This window comes from Sorex fumeus, unplaced genomic scaffold (assembly GCF_029834395.1).
Source record: "Sorex fumeus unplaced genomic scaffold, SorFum_2.1 ptg000034l, whole genome shotgun sequence".
In the NCBI taxonomy this organism is placed as follows: Eukaryota; Metazoa; Chordata; class Mammalia; order Eulipotyphla; family Soricidae; genus Sorex; species Sorex fumeus.
This window is the reverse complement of record NW_026606091.1, coordinates 24,756,279-24,783,247: the sequence shown is the minus strand read 5'-3', so window position 1 is coordinate 24,783,247 and position 26,969 is coordinate 24,756,279. Positions and strand designations below refer to the sequence as shown.

The 26,969-nt window shown below is 38.6% G+C and overlaps 1 protein-coding gene across 1 annotated transcript in view; it reads right to left on the bottom strand.

Annotated features, from left to right (window-relative positions):
* The window catches only part of UNC13B (unc-13 homolog B), a 252,931-nt gene that overhangs the window by 86,452 nt on the left and 139,510 nt on the right, over positions 1-26,969 (bottom strand). Inside the window, exons 9-10 of the mRNA XM_056117067.1 lie at positions 13,838-14,152; positions 12,168-12,258 (exon numbers count right to left, since the gene is read on the bottom strand). Coding sequence (XP_055973042.1) covers positions 12,168-12,258; positions 13,838-14,152 — 406 coding nt within the window. The remainder of the gene's footprint in view (positions 1-12,167; positions 12,259-13,837; positions 14,153-26,969) is intronic.

Genomic DNA, 26,969 nt, shown 5'->3' with positions numbered 1-26,969 from the left:
CGTCCAAGCTCGCAAAGCAGTGCGAAGAAGCGATAAAGGAAGACCTCAAAGAGAGAGCAGCAGTGCTGGCAGATGCGGCATAAGTCGGGAAAAGCATTCACAATGCCCCCCTGTCCTTCGCCAACTACAAGACCAAGATGACTGCCATCCGACATCCTGATGGATATATCACATCTTCCAGAAGGACAATGGAGAAGATTATCATGATTTCTACTTGGATCTCTTCAATAGCCACATCCACCTGCCACATACCAAATTCCGCAGGATGGATGTGTCGTTCCCAATGTTCTCCCTTGCAAAATCCGACACCTGCCGTCAGTACTCATTAATACATTGGTTTGGCTCTTCACACACTACCTGTCTGAATGCAAGGTTCTGTCCCAATGGAAAACCAGCAAGACTGTACTACTGTACAAGAAGGGAGACATCCACAACATTAGCAACTATCGCCTGGACTGCCTGTTGTCTGTTGTCTACAAGCTGTTCACTCAAGTCATGCTGAATAGGATTGGCAGAACACTAGATGACGGACAACCATGAGAGCAAGCCGGGTTCTGAAAAGGATTCAGCACAATTGACCATATCCACACAATAACCAAGCTCATTGAGGTTTCTCAGGAGTTCAAGATGCCACTCTGTCTAAATGTTCATTGATTTAAAAAAGGCCTTTGATTCTGTTGAGACTGAAGTGGTCATCAGGGCATTCAAGGCATTCAAACTCAATACATCAGGATCCTCCGTGAGCTATATTATGGATTCACTACCAGGATCTCACCATTCTACAAGGAAGTTATCATCCACATCAAGAGAGGGGTTCGGCAGGGTGATACCATTTCAATGAAACTCTTCAGTGCCACCCTCGAGAACATCATGCGACGACTGGAATGGGAAGAAATGGGAGTGAAGATAGATGGTCGGCAACTACACCACCTCCGCTTCACTGATGACATCATTTTAATAACACCAAACATTAGCCAAGTGGCACAAATGCTGGTGACTTTGATCGTGAGTGTGGAAAGGTCGGACTCCAGCTGAATCTCATGAAAACAACGTTTATGAGAAACAGACTCATTCCTGACGTTCCATTAGCTCTCAACAGAATGATCATCTCCGAATGCAACAGTTATGTGTACCTAGGTCGAGAAGTCAACATGATGAATGATTTGGCATCTGAGTTGCGCAGGAGGATGAGAGTGGCTTGGAACGCCTTCAAAAGCATTGAAAAAAATAGCTAAGAGGATGAAGAACCTCCAGCTCTGTGCACATCTCTTCCAATTCTACTGTTCTTCCTGCATTAACATACGCCTCAGAGACCTAGGCCCTATGAAAACAGGATGAGAATGCTATAGGGGTCTCCCAAAGAGAAATAGAAAGAGCAATGCTTGGAGTATCATGCTTCACTCAAGTGAGAGAAAGAATCTGGAGTTCCAACCTCCATTGACGATCAAGAATCAGAAAAAAAAAATCAGGGACGCTGTCTCGTTTGCCTAGGTATTGAAAATCAGATGGTCTGGACACATAATGAGATTTGGAGATGACCACTGGACTAGAGCCATTACTCACTGGATTCCATGGGACGTCAAAAGATCATGTGGCCGCCCATCTACGAGATGGTCAGACTTCTTCATCAAGACCCTGAATGATCAGTTTGAGGCTCTTCGTGTTCCTAGAATGAGCAGATGCCACTGGGTTGGCAGAACACTAGATGAACGACAACCATGAGAGCAAGCCGGCTTCCAAAAAGGATTCAGCACTAGCATGCAACAGGGATGAATGGAGACATTACTGGCGCCTGCTTGAGCAAACCGATGAGTAATGGGATGTCAAGTGATCAAAATTTCCAATGAATGAATGGGGAGTTATGAAAAAGTTGGGATTTAATTATAAGAAGGTGGGTATGAAAACCAGTTATGCAATGATCTAAGAAAAACAAGTCTTGCTCCTGACCTTTTTGTTCACAGGACCAAAAGAGGCATATTTTTACACAAAAAAGATTTTAGCAAACAGCCAATTTTCAGCAGAGAATGTAATCATTCTGGTCTCAAATATCAGATAAGGACTCTACAGTTTTTCAAAAGGCACAAAGAGCCTATTGGGAGCAGCAGCTAGAAGGATCCTTGAGTAGAGATAGATCTCTGGCTTTTGGCAGTACTAAGATCTGTTTGGAAGTAAGGATTACCACAAAATTTAAAGAGGATGCTAAAACTGTGGTTAATGAAATTCTGGAAGTATTGGCCTTGCCATAGAATTTGCATCACAACACTGTGATTGTAGCAAAATAACCAACCAACTTAAAGAACCAACTTAAAGATCCATAAATAGAGGACAGTATATAAATTCAATATATCCACAGGGGAAAAATGCTCTGCTGCTACTGAAAAAGAATTCAGTAGCTCTATTTGCAACTAATAAGAAAAAAAACTATAATATACAGTAATGAATAAAAAAGGGCAAAAGACAATATATTAAATATATACATGAATGCATACATGAGCACACAAGCTTGTAAATGCTAAAACAATTTCAGAACAAATCCATAAGAAACAAATAAGGGGGTATGGTGCCACCAGCAGGTCAGTCTGTACCTGTGAGGCAAGTGCATCAGCAGCCTGATGGAACCGTCAGACTTTCAGATACCCCAAAACTGCTGCTGTGCCTTTGGAAGACCCCAAAAACTTGAGTCAAAGTTTACTAAGAAAATAACCGGCCAACCGCGAGCGGCTCTCCAGCACAGCCATGGCCCCAGAAGCACAAGGACTTAATGCAGAACCCGGCAGCTTGGAGCAGAAAAGTGAAAGGACTATGCGTTAATCCAGGCCATCATGTCTGTCCGGAGGGGAAAGGGTGTTGCCCCATTCGCCCTCTCCTCTCTGGAAAGAAAGATGGCGGCCACATGGGAGCCTTGTGGACAGCAAGTATGAGCCGGGGGTGTGGGGGCGACTAAAACCTCATGGGAAGGGGGACATTTTGGTCCGCCCTTCACGCCCTACCGAGGCTACCAGTTGCCCCCCACGAGCGGCTCTCCAGCACAGCCACGACTCCAGAACACAGAAACCAATTTCTTAACTATCTGACTTTCAGTAGAAATACTTCCAGGGTCAATAGGTAAAATAGCAGAAATCCAAAACCAACATTTAATTCTTGAACCCAGCTGTAGAAAGCAAATCACTTCACAATACTTTTTCAGCATGTCTGATTTGGGGGGTGGGTAAACTCTAAATAATAGTGGTGAATCTTTTATTGAAACAGTGAATCTAATCAAAGCAGATAGAGTGTTAACTAGAATTCATCGGCCTCACAGGGACTGGGAGGGGTGGGGGTGGGGTTTTATTGGGGTTCTTCATGGTAAAAAATAAGTATTGGTAAAGGGAAATGTGTTTGATATTTGCATGACTGAGACCTAAACCTGAAAGCTTTGTAACCTTTCCCACAGTGATTCAATAAATAAATAAAAAAAAAAAGAAAAGAAAAAGAAAATAACCGGCCAAAAGTTAGGTATGTGGGAGACACACCCACAAACCATCTCTGGCTCAGCTATATAATTGGAGGCATGGCCTCTCTGGTTCCTGATCAAACTGCTTAATGACCATGATCCCAGAGACTCAGAAATGAATCTCAGAAACCAAAGGCTTTTGGCAGAAATGCGTCCTGTTCCTGCAGTAGGTTACTGGCGCTGGTGGAAACAGGTTTCATGCCTTGGCCTGTTCCCCCTCACAGCCCGGTGACTGCCATCCTCCAGAGGTCACTGGACAGTCAGGTTTGGGCCTGCAGTAACGAGACACGTGAGGCCTCACCAGATGAAGGTGGAACTGGCCCTTTCCTCCTCATCCCAACGAGAACCCGAGTCACCGCCTACAAACAGCCTCTCTGGCTCCTGATCAAGCTGATTAAAGGTCATGATCCCAGAGACTCAGAAACAGATCTCGAAACCCAGCAGCTTTTGGCAGAAATGGATCTGGACTGCATACAAGGTGGCCACCGCCTCAGAGCTTATAGGAAAGCCTGGTCTGAGCCGGCAGTGATGGGGCAACTGCAGTCTCATGGGAAAGGGGGTGGTACCGGCTCATCCTTCACACCCTACCGAGGTCACGAGTGCCCCCCACGAGTGGCTCTCCGGCACAGCCATGGCTCAAGAGGCAAAAGGACTTAATCCAGAGCCCGGCAGCTTGTGGCAGAAAAGAGAATGGACCATGCGTTAAACTACGGTGCCATGCCTCCCTGGGAGGGAAAGGGTGTTGCTCCCTTCCGCCTTTCCCCCCTACCCCCCAGCATCAAGGTGGCTGCCGCCTCAGAGCTTAGAGGAAGGCCAGGTATGAGCTGGTGGTGACTGGGAAACTGCAGTCTCATGGGAAGGGGGGCGGTACCGGCTCGTCCTTAATGCCCTACCAACGTCATGAGTTGCCCCCCACGAGTGGCTCTTAGACACGGTCATAACAGCAGATGCACAGAAACCAATCTCGTAATTATCTGGGTCTCTCCAGAAATCCAAAATCGCAAGGCTGCTATTGCGGCTGCACGACATCACATGATTCTCATAACCAGCTATAGAAAACAAAGTGTTTCACAATGCCTTTTCAGCAATTCTGATTCTTAGGGGGGTGGGGGGGAATTCTAAACAATAATGGTGCATCTTTTGTCAAAATAATGAATGTAATCAATGTAAAGATGAGTTAAGTAGAAATCATCTGCCTCACAGGCATTGGGAGGGGTGGGGGGTATACTGGGGTTCTTGGTGGTGAAAAATGAGTACTGGTGAAGGGAAAGGTGTTTGATCACTGTATGATTGAAACTTAAACCTAAAAGCTTTGTAACTTTTCCCACAGTGATTCAATACATAAATATAAGATGAAAAAATATTTAAAAAAAAACAGATAACAATAAGATAAAGAGTTGTAATCTAGGTCTAGAATCTTAATTAGGAGGGAAATTTCACATTCAATATATCCTTTATGTATAATTTTTATGTCTATTACTTATTCAAACATTCTTTTGGTGGTTAAGAGCTAAAGTAGCAATGCTTAGAAAAATTGGTAGAAAGACTATAAGAAAAAAGTAAAGATAACTGTCTCTGTGAAGGGAGTGAGTTAAGGTGGAAGGTAAGACAGACAGCCAAGATTAAAACAAAATCCTAGAGTTAGAAATTATAGTTAGGTGCCAGAGTGATATAATGATATAGCGGGGAGGGTATTTGCCTTGTATGGGGCCAACCTGGGTTTGATCCCCAATGTCGTATATGGTCCCTCTATGCATAGCCAGGAACAATTCCTGAGTGCAGAGCTCAGAGTAACCCCTGAGCATTGCCAGCTGTGACCCAAAAAGCAAAAAAATAAAAGAACAAGAAAAGAAAGAAATTATAGTAAGCTTGCTTTCCCAGTGCAACAGTGAAGAACAGGATTCGGGAGCCTTCATTTTAACTCATCATTATTTCCCTTTTTCCCTACAGGTATTTCCTTTTTTTCTGTTTAGTACTTCCACCTTTCCACACTCATGGGGCTTAGATCTCCAAGCCTGCTCAGATTGGGACTGGGCCTTCTCCACCCAGATCCCCCATCTTCCAGTATGTAGGCGTTACACCCACCAACTGCCCCTAGCGCCATGTAATCCCATCAATGGCCAAGACCCAGAGACTATAAAACCCAGCTCCCAGAAGAGAACAGTGCAGAGTCTCCTGCCTCCGCGCCTGGCTGTCCTCATCGGGGCCCCTTGGAGGAGGGTGGGTTGAGTTTCCCTCCCCACCCCGAGCAGAGCACCGGCAACTGAGACCTCCGGTTCCAGCCACAGCCATGCTTAAGTCCCCTCTCCACATGTTTAAACGAGTCACGCATGAAGGAACCAGCAGAAGAACCCAAGTGTGCGGGACCCGGGGCTTAGATCTCCAAGCCTGCTCAGATCGGGACTGGGCCTCCTCCACCCAGATCCCCCATCTTCCAGTATGTAGGCATTACACCCACCAACTGCCCCCAGTGCCGTGTAATCCCATCAATGGCCAAGACCCAGAGACTATAAAACCTAGCTCCTGGAAGCGCAGCAGCATTTGCGGCAGTGTGTCATCTTATTATCTAGCTCTTATTCTGGAGAACCTGGCAGGCTACCAAAAGTATCCTGCCTGCACGGCAGTGTTTGGCAAACTCCACGTAGCGTATTCAATATGCCAAAAACCAGTAACAATGATGGGTCTCATTCTCCTGACCCTGAAAGAGCCTCGATAATGTGGCACTTTCTAAAATCTCAGGACCGGCCAGGACGAAGGAGACGTTACTGGTGCCTGCTCGAGGAAATCGATGAACAACAGGATGACAGTGACAGTGATACTTCCAAAATAGCAGAAGAAAAGTCTTTGCTCTGAAGAGAGTGGCAAGAAAGAAAGAAACTTCACAGGAGAGAGCCAATGTGTGTTTTATCTTAATGATCATCCCAAGAAGATACTGATCGAATCTCAGACTGACGAGTAGCAATCTTGGTTTCCTGGTATTGCTTCATTCAAACATGGGACTTTGAACCTATTTACTTAGTTCTTCCTCTGCTTATAAGTCTTTCCTTTCTCAGCTTTCTTTAGTACCCTAGGAATTTCTGTCAAGGCTTTCTCACGACCTACCTCCATGTCTTCTCTTTCAGTATCCCTTCCACCTGGAACACCCACCCACCTGCTGCCATCACAGTCTCCGTTTCTAGAGCTAAATGTCTCACCTCCTCCTCCAGATTTTTCTGCAGCTAAGCCAAATAAGGTACAAATTCATATCCATTACCACCCACACTACCAACATTACTGCCTCATCAGCATTAGCAATGTCACCAAACATTTATTAAGAACATATGGTCAGACGTTCATCCAGTCCAGATAGAGATGACCTAGATCAGTGTTTCCCAAAGTAGACAATAACTGTACCCTGCCACCCACTGTGGAACAAAGGGATGGGAGGCAGGTGGTATAGTAACCTCAAGAGCAATGGGTAAGAGAGCACACTTTCCTTTTGTTCACTAAAGAAGGTAAATTTCCAAGGGGACACTCAGTACTTTGTTTTGTTTTGTTTTTCTGAAAAAGAGGCCAAATTGAACTTATCACTTAGATGATCTCTTCCAATTCTGACAATTTTATAGGAATGACAAACCTGTAGCTTAGTTCTTATGCTAGTTCCTCAAAGTCTACTGAAGTATCAACAAAAGAATGCAAATCAAAATGATAGACTACCATTCTTTTGCCAAATTGGTAAAATTTTCTAAAATAATAATATTCAATGTGGTGTGGCATGTTTAAATACAGGAAGTGCAAATTGGAAAAATTTCTAAAAATACATGTAGTAGAAACCTTTAAATTCAGCATGACACTCATTGAATTTACTTTCAGAAAACTAAGTTAAAGAAAAAAAGTTGAAAACGAAAGCAAATATGCAAAATGGTGTTCATCAAAGCAGTATTTATGATAGTAAAGAAATATAAGGAAGGCTAGAGAGAGAGGACAGGGGTTAAACACTTTTTTGCATCCTACTAATCCCAGTTCAATCTCTGGTATCACACAGTCCCTTAAGCACTACTTTGAGCAACCATGCACAGAGCTGGGAGTAGCTCCCAAACAAACACTGGGTGTGAACCCCCTCAAAAATTACAATAATGACATGATGAAATATTATTAGTCTATTAATTAAATTATATTTTTAAGAAATAAGAACAAAGCAAAAACAATATACATGAAAAATAAATTTATACAGTATGGCCCAAATTCAGCAACTTTATATTCATTTATATGAAAATTATACAAGGAAACAAAACTATGTTAATATTTAATATTTTCCTGTTACTGACTTTAGGTGCTAGTACATTAAAACAGAACTAATTAAGCGAAGGAAAGAAGCACATGGAGACTTCAATGGAAATGGTAATGGGAATTTCTGACTAATTAGGCCTCTTACAAAAGGTGAGTTAAACTTTCTACCAGATTCTATAGTGGGTTCAAAAATACTAGCAATAAAAAGCATAGTCCCAGCATTCAAGGAGCATACAAGTATAATAAAAATAAAGATGTAATAGTAAACAATTACCTCAATTACACTGTGATAATACCAACATAGAAAAGGTATGCACAGGGGCCAGGTAGAGAATATAGTGCTTAGGGCCTATGCCAGGAACATGCAAGATCTAGGTTCAATTCACATTTCACTACATGAAGGCCTGGAAGCCCTAGTACTTAACCATCACCCTGTTGACTATGTCCGAGAGTACTCTGGGCCCCTAAGTTTGCTTGGGAATGTACTTCTCTCCCTGCTGCCCCAACAGATACAGATACACACACACACACACACACACATACACACACACACACACACACACACACAGGCATACACGCACTCACATGTACACGCACACACACACCAAAAAAAGGGGAAAAAAGGTTCGACTGGAGAACTTGTTCATCAGGTAGGGGTTTTCCCTTGCACAAGGTCAACTGAAATTCAATCCCTGACACCCAGTATGGTCCCCTGAGCCCTGAGTAAGTCCTTACCGCTGAAGGGTAGGCCCAAAAATCAAAAGAAAGAAAAAGACTGAAAGATCAATTTTTTTTAATGATGTCTTTGTGGCAGGTCTGAATGTTGGGGAAAATTCCAAATAACAGTGGTGCGTCTTTTGTCATAATATTGAATGTGATCAATAGAAAGAGAGAGAGAAGAGAGAGAGAGAGAGAGAGAGAGAGAGAGAGAGAGAGAGAGAGTGTAAAGTGGAAATCTGCCACACAGGTGGGAGGTGGGTGGGAGGAGGAGTATACTGGGGTTTTTGGTGGCAGAAAATGTGCACTGGTGAAGGGACAGGTCTTTGATCATTGTATGACCGATTGAGACTTGAACTGAAAGACTTTGTTACTGTTCTCACGGTGATTCAACAAATAAATACAAAATATAAAAAAAAAATAAAATAAAAAATAAAAAACAGAGTTTTAAATGACATGAATTAAAAGTTAGTAGGTAGAGAGATAAAAGGATTTTATGCAGGAGAAACAGCAAGAATTAAGCCTGAGATTTTGAAAAATATTTCTATAAGTGCTTACTATACAGAATAGAAAGGCAAGCTGCATCTATGTTTTCCAAATAATGCTTTCCAAATCTTTTGATTGTATCTGGATTTTTATTCCAAATATGTGATGGACCAGTATTTTGATTCTTCAGTGAAACAAGGTAACTGATCATAGGCTTGATGTCATGGCAATCCAAACTGCCTCCTAAAACTCAATCTTACAGGCCAGAGAGCTAATACAGAGAGAGATTAAGGCACTTGTCTTGCTATGCAGTCAATTCCAGTTCTATCCCTGGCACCACATATGCTCCCCCACGCACTACCAGGAGTGACCCTGAGCTCAGAAACAACAGCATTACTGAGCACTGGTGAAGGTGGCCAAATAAGAGGGGAGGAAAGGAATTTTTAGTAATTATTTCATCTAGACTAGAAACATTTCCTGGACTGGGCTAGTTCACACTTTAAGTCATAGTAAGTTAATATCACAAAAGTTTTACTCTTTCATGAAAGTAATGTGGAACCGCTGAACAACATTTTTTTTTTAGTTTTCCTCTTTTTTATATGATAGGTTTTTTAGATGATTTTTCAATCCTAAGAGACAGATAATATTTTCACCCATTTTCTGGCTTGGGAAAATGTAATTCCTCAATGGCTGGGAAAAAAAATAGTTCTCAGGGATCCAGAGAAATAGTTCAGTGCTTAGAATGCCTGCCATGTAAGTTTAAGGTTACAAATTCAATGCCTGGTGCTACAACATGCAGAGGGTAAGGAATATTCATTTCATTTCATTTCATCATCCTGTTAATCGTCGATTGCCTCGAGCAGGCCCCAGTAACGTCTCTTTCATCCTAGCCCTGAGATTATATTCACGGCTTTTTAGGAGAATGAGACCCATCATTGTTACTGGTATTTGGCATATTTGGTAGGCCACGGGGAGTTTGCCAGACTCTGCCCTGTGGGAATAAGGAATATTATTTATTCTTTTTTTCCCACTTTTATTTATGAAGAATTTCCCAGAGTTGAGGATTACAGGCACCAAGATCCAGGAGGCTAGAAAGGTTCCAGTGAAAACAGACTCAACTAGGAATACTCCAAGACACACTGTCATCAAAATGATAAAATCCAAATATAGAGACAAAACACTGAAAACAGCAAGATCAAAAAAGAAACTTACATACAAAGGAAAGCCTATTTAGATATACAGCTTATCTATTAAATGAAACTCTGAGAGCCAGAAAAATATGGAGGGATATAATACAAAAACTCAATGAAATAAACACTTCACCAAGAATACTCCATCTAGCTAGATTACCATTTGGATTTGAAGGAACAATATAGAGCTTTATGGACAGTCAACAGTTTAGGTAATTCATAGCCTTGAAACCAGTTTTGCAAGAAGCATTAGAAGAGCTTCCTTTAGTATAGGACAAACTACACAACCTGTGCTATTGAGTGTGATACTCATTAACAGTGCATATGGTTGCTCACTACTAGATTAAGAAAGGTATGGTTACTCTTAGCTTGTTGAGGAATTTTGTACATTTTCAGTAATGAACTAATGTCTTATTTATGTTGATTAAAGTCACTTAGCAATCAATCATCACAAATTGACTTATATTATTTTCTGGTAATTCCATTTGCCATTCCTTTAAATTTTGTTGGAGCAAGTAATATAAAATGACTTTGTTATATAGTTGCCAAGGGGACAGACTGGAGGATGGAAGAGAACCTAGGAACATTGATGGAGGGAGAGGGAAACTGGTGGTGGGATAGTTGCTGAAACATAACAACTCTATTATAAACAACTTTGTAAATCATGGTGCTTAATTTTTAAAGAATTAAAAATTTTAATTATATAAATTTAAAAAATAAAAATATATACATGTATAATTTTATTAAGGTATTACAATACAAAATTTAAATGCAAAAAGTACAAAACAAACATTTTAAAAGTATTAATTTTATACAACAGTATTTTACAGTTACTAAACAAATTGCACCAATAGTACACCTTTGAAAGAGACTTTATTAGAAAGTCTAGAAAATTTACATGGGGTCTTAATAAAAATGTTAATAGTGGCTGGGTTAATGCTTTGAATTATTATACTCTCCTCATAAGGAAAATAACCTTACTTTTTCGGGACAACCAAACAGGAATATTTAGAGGTGACAGAAGTGATGCCACATCAGCTTTCCAACTTTCTTTCAAGGGTTTCCAAAAAAAGATCATAATGATGGAAGGTGATAAAGGAAATATGGTAAAATATTAACTATTGGGACATCTGGATGAGATAGATAAGAGAGTTCTTTATACTACTATTTTGACAATGTTTCCCTAATTTTTATTTCAAAATATTGTGTTCATGTGAGTTTGCGTGCATTTTTAACAGCTTCTAGGTTTTGTATTTCAGACTACAACTTATCATTTAAAAACAAAACATAGTTAAGGAATACCAAATAGCCAATGGTCTGAGAGTTAGCCTACAAAACAGTTTGTGAAATCATTGGAGGTTTGGGGGACAAAAAGGGATGCTGGCACTCTGGTGGTGGGGGTGGTGTTGGACACTGTATATCTGAAACTACTGTTAAAAATATTTTAAATTCTACCACCTAAGTGTAAAATGAAAAGAGAATTAAAATGTCTGTCTAAATGACCATACTGACAGATATTTGAAACACTGAAAATGAAAAGCATTACTCTTCATTTTTATTCTTTTACATGTAGAACTTCAGATCTTAATATTTTGATGTTTTGGACTTTAGACATGTGAAGATTTTTTATAAATACTCTAAAATTTCTGACCTTGTACAGTTCAGCTGATATTAACTAATTGACTGGACATAGTAGATAGCTGACTTAAGTAAAAAGTCTTGAAATAGTTTCCCTGTATCTAGTAGAAAATGAAGTGACTCAAGGTGACAATGATTTTGAAAAGCTTTTAACTTTACTTCAGTCTCTCAATCCACTAGATACATTATATATCCATTAATTTGCAAAGACGGAAACCAGCAGCCACTTCCTCTCTTATAGTTCTAGCTTACCATATCCACGCATTCCCAGAAGCACCTGTAAGACAGCTCTCACTGACTGTATCTCCAGCAACTTGTCTCCCAAGTTCAAAGGAAAAATCATCCAGCTGATAATAAATTAACAGATTTCCTACCTCATGCAGCTGTAGTCGAACCTTGGTGACTGCTCGGATCCAGTGAGCTTTGGCTTGGGTAAATGGTGAAGATGCATTCTCCTCCGAAAAACTTGTAACAAAAAAAAGAACATACCTTTAAAATAGTTCAAGTCATGGGCCAGGGAGGTGGCTCATTTGCCTTGCATGTGTGCATGAGGATATTGGAACTGCAAAACAATTTTGGTGATGCCAGAGTCTGGGCTTCCCACATGCAAAGCATACACTCAGTTCACTAAGCTATCTCTCCAGGTCGAAGAACTGTTTTCCAGGGGCTGCAGAGATAGGATAGTGGATAATGTGTTTGCTTTGCACACAGTCAATCCAAGTTTCACCGCCAGCACCCCATGTGGCCACCTGATCCTTCAAAGGAGTGATCCTTGAGCACAAAGTCATGAGTAAATCCTGAGCACTGCCAGGCATGCCCCTTACCCCTTGCTGAGAGAAAGAAAAAGAGAGAGAGAGAGAGAGAGAGAGAGAGAGAGAGAGAGAGAGAGAAAGAGCTGTCTACTTTTATCTTTCAGTGAGAGGTCTCATTATTAGATTTATATTTTAACTAGTAAGTCGAGTAAACATATTCTAAAATAATCTAATAATAATTAAGTCTAATAAATATTAGGCTACATTTGAGAATTTAAGACCTTATCACTCTCCTCCAGTGGTTTTCAGTCAGAGGTAATTTTGTTCTCGCCAGGAAATCTAGCAATAACTGAAGACATTTTTGCTTGGCACAACTAAGGGCAGCTACTGGTTCAAGTGTGCAGGTTAGGGCTGCTACTAAACATCCTACAGAATTCAGTAGCATAACAGTTCCCCACAAAAAAGAATTATCTAGCCCAAAATGCCAAAGGTGTCAGGACTGAGAAATCATGTTCTGCCCCAATCTATCAGTTACTCAAATGACCAATTTAATTTAATAACATAAATCAAACTCTGCAATGAGCTTTATTACAAGACTGTTAAATGAGCTATCTTAAAATGTACCAATTGCCAGATACACTTCTAGGCCCTGGGGAAACAAAAGTAGATTATAACTTCTAGACTAAAACCTCTTTAGCTCTACACTGGTTTTCAAAGTGAGAAAAAAAAAGCAGAAAGCAATATTAATAAAAGAAGTAAAAATACTAATATGCTGTAAAGACATCCTAAAGCAATTTCTTTGGGGTTTTTTTGGGGGGGGCAGCGGAGGGTAATCTTAGAGGAGGGCTGAGTCATATACAGTGGTGCTCAGGGGCTTCTCTACTGGGAAAGAATTTGGGTCAGCAAATGCGAGACAAATACTTCAATCTCTATACAATCTCTCTAGCCCCCCCCCCAATAATTTCTTTGAATGGAATAACCTGCAGGACTCAAATCAGTTCCGATTCTAATTGTTCAAAAGCCATTATAAGTGAGGCCAACTAATAAAAAAATAGAACTAAAGGCTCAAGAATGTCTGTTGACTACAAAGAACTCACATATTCTTTAGAGATCCTCAAAAGAGATCATGAATTACAAGATGATTCAAGAGGAACAGTGCAGAGTTGAGTCTGGATTGCCTAATCACCATGATATTTGATTGTTGGCACCAAAATGACAATCATTTATTCATCAACACTACACAGCAGATACAGCAGAAACCATATAAACTCTTCATGGCTGCTATTACCTACCTCTCTTGGGGGTCTAGAACATGGTCTTTGTGTAGCACCAGATCTGGAGGATGATGGATTGTTGTACCTTCTTTTATCTCCTTCAGTTCACATGATATTTCCTTCTTAGCTTCACTTATCACTTCTAAGTCTTTTTCTTGTTCTCCAAAACCAACTTGGCCATCTTTGGAGAAACTGCCAGAGCTGTGACAGGAATGAATTGACTCCCTCTCCCGACAGTCATCATCTTGTTCAGGACATTGGTCTAGCTCACTCAGCTGAGAACTTCCTTGACTCACATTACAGGAGGAGCCATATCTACTACTGCCAGTGGGGCTGTGGGAGTGAAAAGAAGAGGAATGAGTAAATAATGCATACTAAAGACCTGGACAAAAGTTTTGATAAACCCAAGAAATAATGATACCAGAAGCAAGAATCAAAAATAGGAGGCTCATGGGAAGAGAGGACCATACTTCATAATCTAGAAAAACTAAGCTCTATACAGCAGAACAATAGGGAAAACTAAACAAGCTGTGTTCTCTAACACTGCCACAACACTGCAATAGACATAAAAGAATACTTTATCCTGGGGCTGGACTCCAGTTCAACAGGCTGGGACACATGCTTAGCATGCGAGACCATTCCTGGCACTGAATGGTTCCTAAGAACATCTGGGAGCAACCCCTGAGCACAAAGCCCAAACAAGTGCTGGTGGTGGCCCAAAAACAGAAAGCAAAGAGAATGCCTTATCCTGAGCTTGGGGATAGCTCCAAGGACTAGAGCACATGATTTGCATGCTAGAACCCTGGGTTTGATCTCAATATATGGTGTCCCATGGACTGAACCAGGAATAGCCCCAATACCACCAGATGTTGCCTAAAGACAAAATATTTTATCCTGCAATTTTTTATGTCCAAAAATAATTAAAACATGAGCATTACTATAACCACATTACCCAAACTATAATTTTAATTATATATATATTAAAGAATGATTAAAACAATGCTGAAAATTCTTTATTCAGTCATCTAAAGGAATTTGTCCAGTGGCTGTGTCTTAAGTGTCCTAATTTTCTTTAGTGGTAAAAATGGATAAAAATTCCATTCCTTTGGGGTTGGAGTGATAGTATAGCAAGTAGGGCTTCTGCCTTGCATGTGGCTGACCTGGGTTTGATCTCCAGCATTACATATGGTCCCCCAAGCCCTGCCAGGAGTAATTCCTGAGTGCAGAGCCAGGAATAACCCCTGAGCATCACTGGGTATGACCCAAAACCAAAAAAATTTCCATTCCCTTTCCTGCTTTTTATTAAATTTAGGGCTTTTATTTCTTTATAATTTAAATGTCTGTCCCAAAAAATATGCAAAGGATAGGTGACATGTTCCTTCAATCATTTCTCAAGTCACCTGTGTGACTGGAAATGGTAGTCATTGTAAGATGGAGGCTAGAATCAATAAAGTCCTGGGGTGAATGGTCTTACAGAAAAGGATGTTACATGTTACAATGATATTCCTGGTAGTATAGGGAGCATTCTAAAGATGAACTTGCCTATGAGGATTAAGATCAGTTTTTAATAAAGCAGGAAAAGTCCAACTCTAAAAAGCCATATAGAAAGGCTCTCTGAACTTGAAGGAAGGCCAATTTAACCCTTTCTCCATGACCTAAATTTCCATGCTGAGAAGGAAATGTTTCCCTTCTATCAGAGATATCAACTGTAGTAGATAATCAGAAAAGCAGTAACTAGAAATTACTTAAATCACTCACTAAATCTAAGTGATTCAATCCTTTTCCAAAGTGAGTTGGTGACAATTTTTAAGACCTAACCCAACCCATTCAGACTGTTTTATTCAAAGTGGCCTTCATTTTCTTTTTGGCATCCTACTGAAAAGCCTCTAAGAAAAAGGACAGAGAATTTTCTTGCTTCAGAGTCTAACCAAAGGTTTATTTTCACCTTGGGCAAATAAAATTGTTTTCCAGTGAGATTCTATCTATGGTTCCACATAATTATGTACTTCAGGCTGTTTTCTAATCCTTCATCCCATAGCAGCAAGATAGGCACCAGGCCACTCTGATTTTCCAATACCTAAAAATACACACAATATCTCTATATAGTTTCTCGTCTCTATAGGTCCTCATCAGTCCTTTGACAGGTTTTGAACAAAGGTCAAGGCAGTGTTTCTTACCTGCGCCACTTAGGCTCTGTGTGTGTGTATGTGTGTGTGTGTGTGTGTGTATACACATAGAGGGGCCAAACCTAGTAGTGGTGCTGGGATATAAGGGTTTTGGAAGGGCTGGGGCTACTCTGATGCTCAAGCCAGCAATTCTGGGAGGTTTCAAGGGAATGCAGTACCAAGGACTGAATTCAGAGCCTCGCACATGCTAGGCATGTGCTATACTGTGTGTTCTATCTCCTTGTGGATCCATTAGATGCTTTAAGGGGAATAATAGTATCCTCTGTAAACAGACCCCGGACTAGACTATAGCAAATAATAGCCCTGAGCTCTTATAAGACTTAAAGCATTTACCAGACACTAGCCCCAAGGGAAGAAAGAAAGAAAGAAAGAAAGAAAGAAAGAAAGAAAGAAAGAAAGAAAGAAAGAGAGAGAGAAAGAGAGAAAGAAAGGAAGGAGACTGATACTCTGGAAGAAGCTATATAAATCATGTGGAATATATATTATATTACATAAAATATAGATTATACCAAGCAATCACGTGCTTTGTGTTTTAATACCCTCATTGCCACTGGAATACCTCATTTAACACCCTCATTGCCACTGGAATGCCTCATTGCATGCTAGAAGACTTAGAAAAGTTGGTTTTTCCCTATGTATTACAGATGCAAGTGCCTAAGGCTCAAAGAAGCACTGGAGCACATAATGTGGCTATAACATGCAACATTCAATGACTTCCTGCCAGCCCATCTGCATTCTGTATTACTAAAGGCAGAAGAAACCACAAGTAAATAATTAAATCTTTAAATCTTGTCCTGATAAATGAGTTAGATTTAGCACTTTTTAGAAAAGTAAAGGATGTAAAGACCAACACATTATTTCTTGGTATTAACATGAAGCTAATATGAAGCTCAGGGGCTAGGAAATACACAGAAAGACAAAAAGGATATAAAGCAGTCTATGACTAATATAGCACAAATTCATCTGCATCATAAATGGCCAATCCTTAAAATCATTTATGATGCTTTAGCTAAGAACAGGCCTTTGGATGATCTTCAGTTCCTTGCTGTCATGCAGAGTAACTGGATGTTGTTCATTCAAAACAGAGTCGGTGCTAGCAGACACCATCTCCTCCTCTTGTTCTTCTGACTGGTAAGGTAATGGAGGGGCAGTACAATGATTTTTCTCATGGCTACCTAAAGTATGGGTGGGATTAAAGAGGTTGTCTTTGGTATCCCAGTGTTCTTCAGATGCTTGAATTTCTTGCTGGTCTTCCATTTTTCCAGAAACGGCAAGCTCAAGAGTAAATACACTTGGATTGGCCTCCATCTGCTCAGAGTTCCAAGAAGGCTGAGAACAGGAGTTAATTGACTCAGCACTGCTTACAGACATTTGATAAGACTCCCAAGCTTTGTCAGTCTCAATGGAGTTAAGGTTCTGATGACTGTTGATAACCAAAACCAGAGAGGAGGTTTCTGAAGGCATTTGTTTATGGTCCTCTTTGTTCTCTTTTGGCCAATGACTTGACATATCTTGACTTTTTCCAAAACTTGGTTTTGTATCATTTACCTCTATATTTCCTTTCTTGTCACTTCCTCCTTCAAACAGAGTTGACAACTTCTTAAAACTGGATATTAAACCAATATCCACTGCTCTGTTTACAGAAGAGGAAGGTGGGGAAAAGAAAGAGCTCAACGATTTCCTATAGCCAGTAGCATAAGATGGAAAATTGAGCTTTGTCCAACTGCTCATGTTTTGTACTGAAAAAGGTCTTGGTTGCTCTGTTTCCTGAGGGACTTCAGATGGGTTTCTCTGGGCATCAAGTATCACACAACTTTTCTTGGAATAAAGCAGAGTTTCCTCCAACAGAGGGTGAGAAAGGTTCCGTTGGGTTTCCAGTGTGGTACTCTGGCTGACATCTGCCTCACTGGAAATCATAGAATTAGTTTCTGGTAATTCAATTGTCTGTGAATACAAAAAGTCTTGGTTTGTGGAAGAAGACTGCATAGCTTGTTCTGGATAAAAAGAAAGAGGTGATTGACTTGAAGAAAGATGATCACTGGCAATACAGATAGGATCTGAATTCATTTGTGCTGACAATGAATGTTCTGCTTCCATTGATGCCTCTGTATCTGTAGCCTGCAATATTCCCATATCTCCTTCATCACTCAGAGATAATACTCCTTGCCCAGTGTCATCCCCTGAGAAAGATGAAGTCCCAAATATTTCAGAATCATTGGGTTCTTTAATACTGCCAGTAATACTATTGTTTTCTATTTCAGTCATTAGTTTAGAATCATTTATCAAAGTCTCCAAGTCTGACTTTGAACTAACCACAGTCATAGTATGGTTACAAAGAGCAAATTCTGAGTTTAATGTTGCAGAGGGAACATCTCCACACAAATTTTTTGGAGATACTGATCCTATACCTTCTCTGGAACTATCATTTTGAAGCCATGAAGAAGTTGAGACAGGTGATTTTTGTACATTTATCTCTGGTTTGATATTCTTGAAAATTCCAAATAACTCACCTTTGAGGGGCTGAGAGGATGCACCAGAGGAAAGAGAGAAAACGGAGTTTTTCTTTGGATGTTGCAGAGAGGAGAAAAGTCCAGAGAAAGTTTTGGGAGATTCCATTAAACATCCAGAAAAAGATTTCACTTTGGTTACAAACTCTGATAGCACTTCTACTGAAGAGCCCAACACAGATTGGTCTTCATCTTTATCTCTATTTTGGTTTTGGAAGTCCTTTGTACACCCTAGCTCTGCAGAAGAACAGGCTGTCTCCAAGGTCTGTGTTAAGGTCTCTTCAGGGACCTTTTCTAATGGCAAGTTGAAAGGGTCACTAGTAAAACTTTCATTTTGGTGGTTGTTAGTGTCAAAATTGTTTAGCTTTTCAGTCAGATGGTTTCCCTGTGAAAGAGACTTGGTCAGTGAGTCATTTGGGAGGGTTTCCTGAATGACAGTCTCTTTTTTATGGAGAGCTACCCCCAGGGTCTCTGGATCAATTATTAGTGTTTCAGCCTGTGACTCAAATACTGGGGTACAAGGAACAGTATCTTTTTGCAATTGATTTACCTGGAAAACTGCTAGAGATGTCTCTGACCCATGAGGGGTGCTCAGTTTTCCCTGATAGTTTTCGTCTACATTCATCTCACCTGGAAGGGAGGTAACTTCAGTGATTTTGCTAATAGAAGCACAAGGAGTCATTTGTTCTTCATGAATTACTTCCTGGACTATGTTGTATTTATTTCCACTGCAACCTTTTGTCATTGTATCACACATGTCTACAAAAGCATTTGGCTTCTTAGAAGGTTGGGTAGTCACTGGAGCAATAGTTGCAAGGTTATGTTGTCCTCCATGAGACTGCTGTTTTTCATCAAAAAAAGGTAAGTTAAAGAAACCAAAAGAGCTATTAGGAGAGGCATCTTTCATTCTTGGTACAATAGGAAAGGCTCTGTTCTTAGATTTTTTTGATCCAGTCAGAAAAGAAAATATACCTTTTCTGGCTGGGAACTCTGGTTGAGATGAAAATGTTGTGGCAGTTGAAAAACCCCAGTCTTTGTCAGAAAACTGATCCTGTTCATTTGAATTTCTTCTATTCAGAATATCAGAAGATACTTTATTGCTTACTGGAGATTCTGTCACTATAGATACACTACTAGTTTCTACTGATGAATGTTTGGGACACTCTTTGAGACAACTTGATAAGAAAGATATATTTGATGACTGCTGGATTAGGTGATCTCTGGATGGTTCATTTTTTTCTATCAAATGATTACCCTGAATTTCCCTAACAGGTGATTCTTTTAGCATACTGTCATCAATAGTACTCTGTTTAATCAAACTTCTAACTTTAACCTTCCCTTTAGAGATAATTGGTTCAGCAGGAGAATTCTCAACAACCTGGTTAGTTGCTTGTTCAGATTTAAGATTTGACTTGACTTCATTATTAGTTGCTGAAAACACAGACATATTTTCAGATGTTTGTGTATGAGTTACATTGCTTTTTAAAAAGTCCCCAAACATATCAAAAATATTTGAAATACCAGACTCCTTCTTTTCATGAGATAGCTTTCTATTTTTATCACCATTCTTTCCAAAGTTTGAGGATTCTTCTTTATTCACCTGGGTTTTAAAGAGGTTCAAAAATCCAGGTGCATGTTTTTCATTTCCTATTGAACTTACTGAAGTGTCTTCTCCCCTACCAAAGAATTTCAATGCACTTTTAAATAATGTTCTCTCAGATTCATTGAAAGATTGGTCCTGGGAGAACTTAGAATTCTTGTGTTCACCAGTACTAATCTGTGATAAAAAAGGAACTGAAATAGAATCAACTTTGATGACTTCATCATCACCTATTCCTGATTTAGTGTGAGGAGTTGTTTGGCTTACCTGAAACACATTTTTTAACAAATTTTGTTTTTTCACATGAATGTTTTTACTTAAAGGAGATTCTAGCATTATATTCTTAGTAAGTTCTGATTGTTGAACATTGGATAATATTTTTTTCTCGGAAATATTGAGAAGGATTTTCTGCTCATTTTGAGAGTTATTCTCTAATTGCTTACTCAAGATCAATGACTGAACATTATCACTTGTAAGCTCTAATTTAGACTGTTGATCCATTTTCTTCATTTTCTGCATGACCAGAGTCTCTAAGGATTCATTTTTATCAAAATTCAAGGTACTTTCAACCAAAGCACCCAGAGTAGGAAACAATGATGTCACACTGCTCAATGATGAAATATCATCTGCTTGCTGAGAGATATTAGTCATATTTTCAAGATGAACAAAAGAGGCATTTTCTTTAGAATAAAAATGAGGCCACTGAAAACTGGATTGGTGAAATGATAAATCTTTAGTTAAAGACTGAATGTCTCCCTCTATAATTTGATCTCTACTTAAGACAGGATAACCAACAGTTTGAGGCTGATTTCTGAGATCCAATGTACATTTGAGGTCTTCAGAATAACAGAACCTGTCTTCAGAAGGCCCAAAATCCTCTTTAATTTTTTTAGTATTATAGCATGAAAAATCTATTGCCTTATCCCTTTGGTCATTACTTGACTCTTCAAAGACTTGTGAAAAGGTTTCTGAATTTATATATATTGATTCCTCACTTCTTGGCAAAACTACCGATAAATCAAGGGGATCATCAACTGGTTCCTCTTCAACATACCACAATAATTCATCTTCTTTGTCAAGTACTTTAAAACTATAGGGAGAAGTAATGTTGTCACCTAATACTGTGTTTGACAGATCATCTGACTGAAAATCCCAATTCATATATTCTTGATAATAATAATCAGGTATAAATAAATAAGCATACTCACCAGTAGGATCAGTGAGAAATGAATAGACATATTGACCATCGTGGAACATATAATATCCACAATCTCCACTATCTGATGGCCACCACACTCCATTTTCAAGACATGACAGCCATTCCTGGTATTCATAACCAACACTTGAACATCCAAAGTTTTCATCTATTCTTGATGCTTGATCAACCACAGGACATGTAGTTTCACAATTTGAACAACTTAAGTCTATAGGAAATTCTAATAAGATTTTACTATCATTAATTAGAAGATTTGAATTTTCATGTAATGAGTTAGTGAGCCACATATCACCTCTCATTAAACAAACTTCATTAAATGATGACTGGTTGAATGATTCATATGGTAAGTCATACCAAAGGACACTGTTTGGATTCATTCTCCAATCAAAGATATTTGCATTAGGATCTTTTTGATAAAAATTTATTGCTGGGTTTTCTAAATCAGGCCATAAAAAAACATCAGTTGATGATAGTGTATTCTGATTCAACATGTAATAAACTGACTGGAGTTTTTTGGAACTTTTTGAGAAATCTTTTATGTCAGAATCCCATTCATAACAGAACAGATCATTCATCTCTTCAAAAACCTGATACTGGTTTGATTTATTAGAAACGTGAGTAGTTAGGATAGATGGGTTTAAATTGTTTGCGTTTTCATGTAGTCTTGCCCCAAGAACCTGATGTGGCATTAGCCTCTTAGTCAAAGATTTCTCTAAGAAACCCTGCTGAGCTCTTGGAGCACAGTAGAGTACATTGTTCCCAGAAGAGAACGAACACTTTTCACTTTGCTGATTTTTCCATGTAGGAGAGCAATTATTGCTAACCCAATCATCAAATAATGGTAAGCTTTCTTTAGGTAATGGTAAGATGTTTTTTATGGAGCCAGAAGTTTGTTTTTCAGCATGATTCCTCTTGTTCTCAGAAGTCATACATGAAGTAACAGAACTCTCATCCAAAGTGAAATGCTTATTTCCATTCAAACTCGTATTGTCATCATAAGACAGAGACTTTACTTCATTTGGCTTACAATCAGCCATATTGCTATATAAAATTGGATCTAAAATTCTAGAGGGTAAACTTGGGATATTATTCCTGCTACAGGAGTCATCATTTCTCAAATTTAATTTTTGTCCTGTAGAAAAGTTTTCAAGAGAAGAAAGTTTGTTACACAGACCAGAAAGACTACTTTCCTTGGTTTTCTTGTAACCTTTATCTAAAACTTTGTCTTGATTAGTTACATTAACTAAAGTAGATTCTGTAATGGTAGAAGTAAATGCCAAAGAGTCCAGTATCGTTACCACTTGTGTAAAATTTTTATTTTTTCCTGAAGAATGTGAAAGCATATATTCTTTAGGTATAATTTGAGGGGTGCCTAAGTTATCTCTTTCACAATTACCTACTGTTATGTTGTCGCTTGGATTTAATTCCTCTTTACTTTCAAATCCCCCAAGATCATTATAAATATTTGGAACTGAATCACACTTTAATATTTTAATTTTGGCAGCTTCAGGGAATTTTTGTTGTTGTTTTTTATTTAATTTATCTGAACAACTATGTTTCCCTAGATTTTTAGAAATATTTGAAACTGAACTAGATTTTGTTGAACAAAGTATGGGATTTTTAAGGCAATTTCTTTGGCTCTCTTCATTAATGGCTACTGCTGAATCATAAATAGGCTGGTCATTGATATCCATTTGACTATCAGTGAAAAGAAAATTAAACAAAGGAAAAATGCTTTTTTTCTCTTTTAAATCCTGCTGTTTTTTGGAATGACTCAGAACTCCTGAAAATGGAATATGTAGTTTTCCATGGAAGGAAAAGGAGTGTCCTTTCCTAGGGAACCTTTCTAATACATCTTCTTCCAATTCTTGAGTTTTCACAGATTCTGACAAAGTTTCTTTTGAACATTCCTCAGGGGCAGGGAGCAAAAAATGGCTAAAGGATTTTCTGAGTGGCTCAAGGAAATCATCATCATCACTAATAAATTTATCCCCTTCTAAAAGCTTTAAACAAGGCTCTTCATTTGTACTTCTACTGCGAACTATCCAAGGATGTCTCAAAGTACTTTTGACACATATTTTTGATTGATCTGGTAAAAGAAAGACATCTTCACAAGGTGTTCTTTCCAAAAGACTCTCAATATCATCTTCCTTACTTTCAGAACTGACTAGGTTTGAAGGTTCTTCGGTCACTTGGGAAAACAAATTCTCACTTGATATGTTGGTAGCTTCTCCATCACTATTTTCTAAAGGGACAATGCTGCAATCATTGACCAGGGGGTCCTCCCTCTGATTTATTTCCAAACTACATGCAATAAAGTTTTCCTCTCTTGTTTGTTTACTCCACTCATCTTTTTTAGAATCCTCTTTTTCTGAAAAGAGTTTTAATGGACTTAGCATGCTGAGAAAAGATTTTATAACTGAACTCTGACTCTCTGAAGTTGAGTGCCTTCCAATAGTTTTTGTAGCATTTTGAAAGCTTAAGCTTTTGGTTTTATTATCTGTTTGCACATCTTCAGAGGTTTTACCTTGTTTGCCAATATCCTTATTAGCAATTGTTTGAGTTGCTTCTGGACATTGCATGAAAAGCTCCTTGTCCAATACTGACTTGACTTTGGGTTCAGATCCCGAATTAATTGTCTCTGTTTGATTAATAATTTCTGTTTTCTCTGGAACCAAATAAACCAACTTCCCCACAGAAGTTGTTAGCTGTTTTGTACCAGACCCCATCTTTTCTGAGAGTGAGCCAAACAAAGAGCCAACAGCACATTTCATTCCATTCAGCTCAGAAAAAAAGGACTTGTCTTTATCATACTTGACATTGGTAAAAGAAGGTGTTTGATCTTCAAGAATTTTTGGTTCGTTATTAATTGTACTGTTGTGTTTAAATGTTACTTTAGTTTCTAAATGGGAACCAAATCTATTAATCTCCTCTTCTTTCTCTACTAGATAGTCTGATACTGTATCTACCAAACATTGAAGTTCATCCATAGTATCAATATAGTCATCCTTAGGCTCCTCAATAGAGGAAGGAATCATCTCTTTGATGGGGCTCTGAAGTCTATTTCCATCACAGTTCATCCTTTGTATAGAAAATTCAGGGCTTAGTAAATAACACTCTTCAGGAGTTCCTCCGCTATGACGTACATTGGATGAATACCACGTTGGTGATAGTAAACATTCTTGTTTATCAGAAATAGGAGAACCCAGACATTCATCAGAAGAACTGGTAGTAGGATCTTCAATATCTAATGCAGTGAAATTAGTGACATGCTGGTTACAATCAGGTGATTTTTCATAGTTCTCAAAACATCCAGGAAGGTCATGATTTTGAATTTCCAATTTAGTAGATGGCATGCCACTCTCAACAACAAATCCATTTTTGCAGGGATGTAAAATTGTGTGATCATGGTTCTTCTTTTCAATGTGGCAAAAGTTACAACTTTCAGTGTCAAGATATGTACTTTTGAAGTTGGTCTTAGTTCTTGATCTATTATATTGTCTTCTTTCACTATTCCCATAATGACTATGTAAAGATTTCTTCTTTCTTTGCCTGTCCATTGTATTATATTTCTGAGAATATCTGGAGAAAAGAGACGCTTCAAACTGAAGGTCAAAATTAAAGCGAGCAGGGAATTCTGCTTCCTGGCTCTGAAAAGATATCTTTTTCCAATTCTTGTACTTTGATTCTTGTTGACTGTAGTATTTATCAGTTTTTGAAAGAGTTCTACTTTCTCTTACCTCTGTTTCATTTGTGTTACTGTTTTTTAGAAGTTCTTGTGAAATTTCCCCTTCTAACTTGTTATATTTACCTTCTTGCTCTTTAAAACCAACATCAGAGAAAGCTGAAATAATTCTAGTTTTGTCATTTTTAGCTTGTAAGCCTTGCCTGATATAAAGGGATAAAATTGGAGAAAGAGTAAAACAAAAAAAAAAAGGAAGAAACAAATGATAAGACTTAGTGCTTGTTAATGGAAAGATAAAAGTAAAATTGCTACAACTTGATTTAAAAAATTATTATTCAGACTGAAAAACATAAGAGATATGTATATTCTTTAATATTAATATTATATTAATAAAGTAAAAGAGGTTTATAACTTACCAAAAAAGAGTAGCTATGATAAATTTTAAATACTTCACTTGGTATCATTTGTAATTGATGAGCTTTTTAGAATCTGTTTATAAGAATTAGGATCAAAGAGAAAGTACAGTAGTAGGGCAGTTGTCTTGCACCTGCTAACCTGGGTCTAATCCCTAGCACTCCATATGGTCCCCCAAACCCATCAGGAGTGATCTCGTAGTGCAGAGCCAGGAGTAAACCCTAAGCACCACCAGGAGTCCCAAAAACAAACAAATAAAAAGAATCATGTTTCACTAATAAAAAAAGTGATTAAAAAAAATCACTAACAAAATGAACATGTCCTATCAATAATGAATATGCACTTATAATATCAATGTTCAGAACAATCGAAACATGAAAACAATAGGAACTTCAAGATACTTAAATTTGTTAATGAATTTGGGTATGATATAGTCAATATGGTCAAATATTTCTTTGAAAAACGAAGATACTTTTTGTATATATAATATATACAAAATTAAAACAATTCTTTTTTTTTTTTTTGGAGCTGTGAGGGGGGCCACACACCCAATAGTGCTCAGGGCTTATTCTGGGCTCGGCACTCAAGGATCACTCCTGGAAGGTTCAGGGGTCAATGTGGGGTGCCAGAGATTGAACCCAGGTCAATCACATGCACAGCAAATGCCCTATCTGACTGGTACTCCAGCCTCTAAAAGCAATCTTTGACAATCAAACCTTACCAATACCAAAAGCAGTAAATTATTTAAAGAATTATAATTTTTTGGAAATCAACATATTGAGTTCACAGTAAAATGAAAATGTTCTTTATACTGTTTACAAAAGCAGACATATCCACGAAGTCAAGGAATAAAGAGTGGTGACTGAAAGAGAGGGACAGACATAGAATGACTGCACTCATTTGTGGAATATAAAATAACATAATATGAGACTGACACCCAAGGACAGTAGAGACAGGGCCAGGAATATTGCTCCACATGTTGACAGCCTGCCTTATGAGCTGGGGGAGAAGGCGGCTGGAATAGAGAAGGGATCACCAAGTCAATGATGGTTGGAGGGATAGTTCCAGATGGGAAATGTGTGCTGAAAGTAGATAAAGGACCAAACGGGATAGCCTCTCAAGTATATATTGCAAACCATAATGCCCAAAAGTAGAGAGAGAGAGAGTATGGGAGAAACTGTCTGCCACAGAGGCAGGAGGAGTGGTGGGATTGGGGTTGGGGGGAGATACTGGGGACATTGGTGGTAGAAAATGTACACTGGTGAGGGATGGGTGTTCAATCATTGTATGACTGAAACTCAAACATGAAAGCTTTGTGACTGTATCTCACAATGATTCAATTTTTAATTAATAAATAAAAATTAATAAATAAAATTAATAAATAAAAAATTAATAAATAAAATAAAAAATAAATTTAAAAAATTTTAAAAGAAGAGAGTTGACCTTTTAATTAGGTTAGAGACTGCCTGCTTTCTGTGTTATAAGGACGGGAAATACAGAGAGGCTGAACACTAGAAACATTTCAGCTTAGTGTGTTCTTTT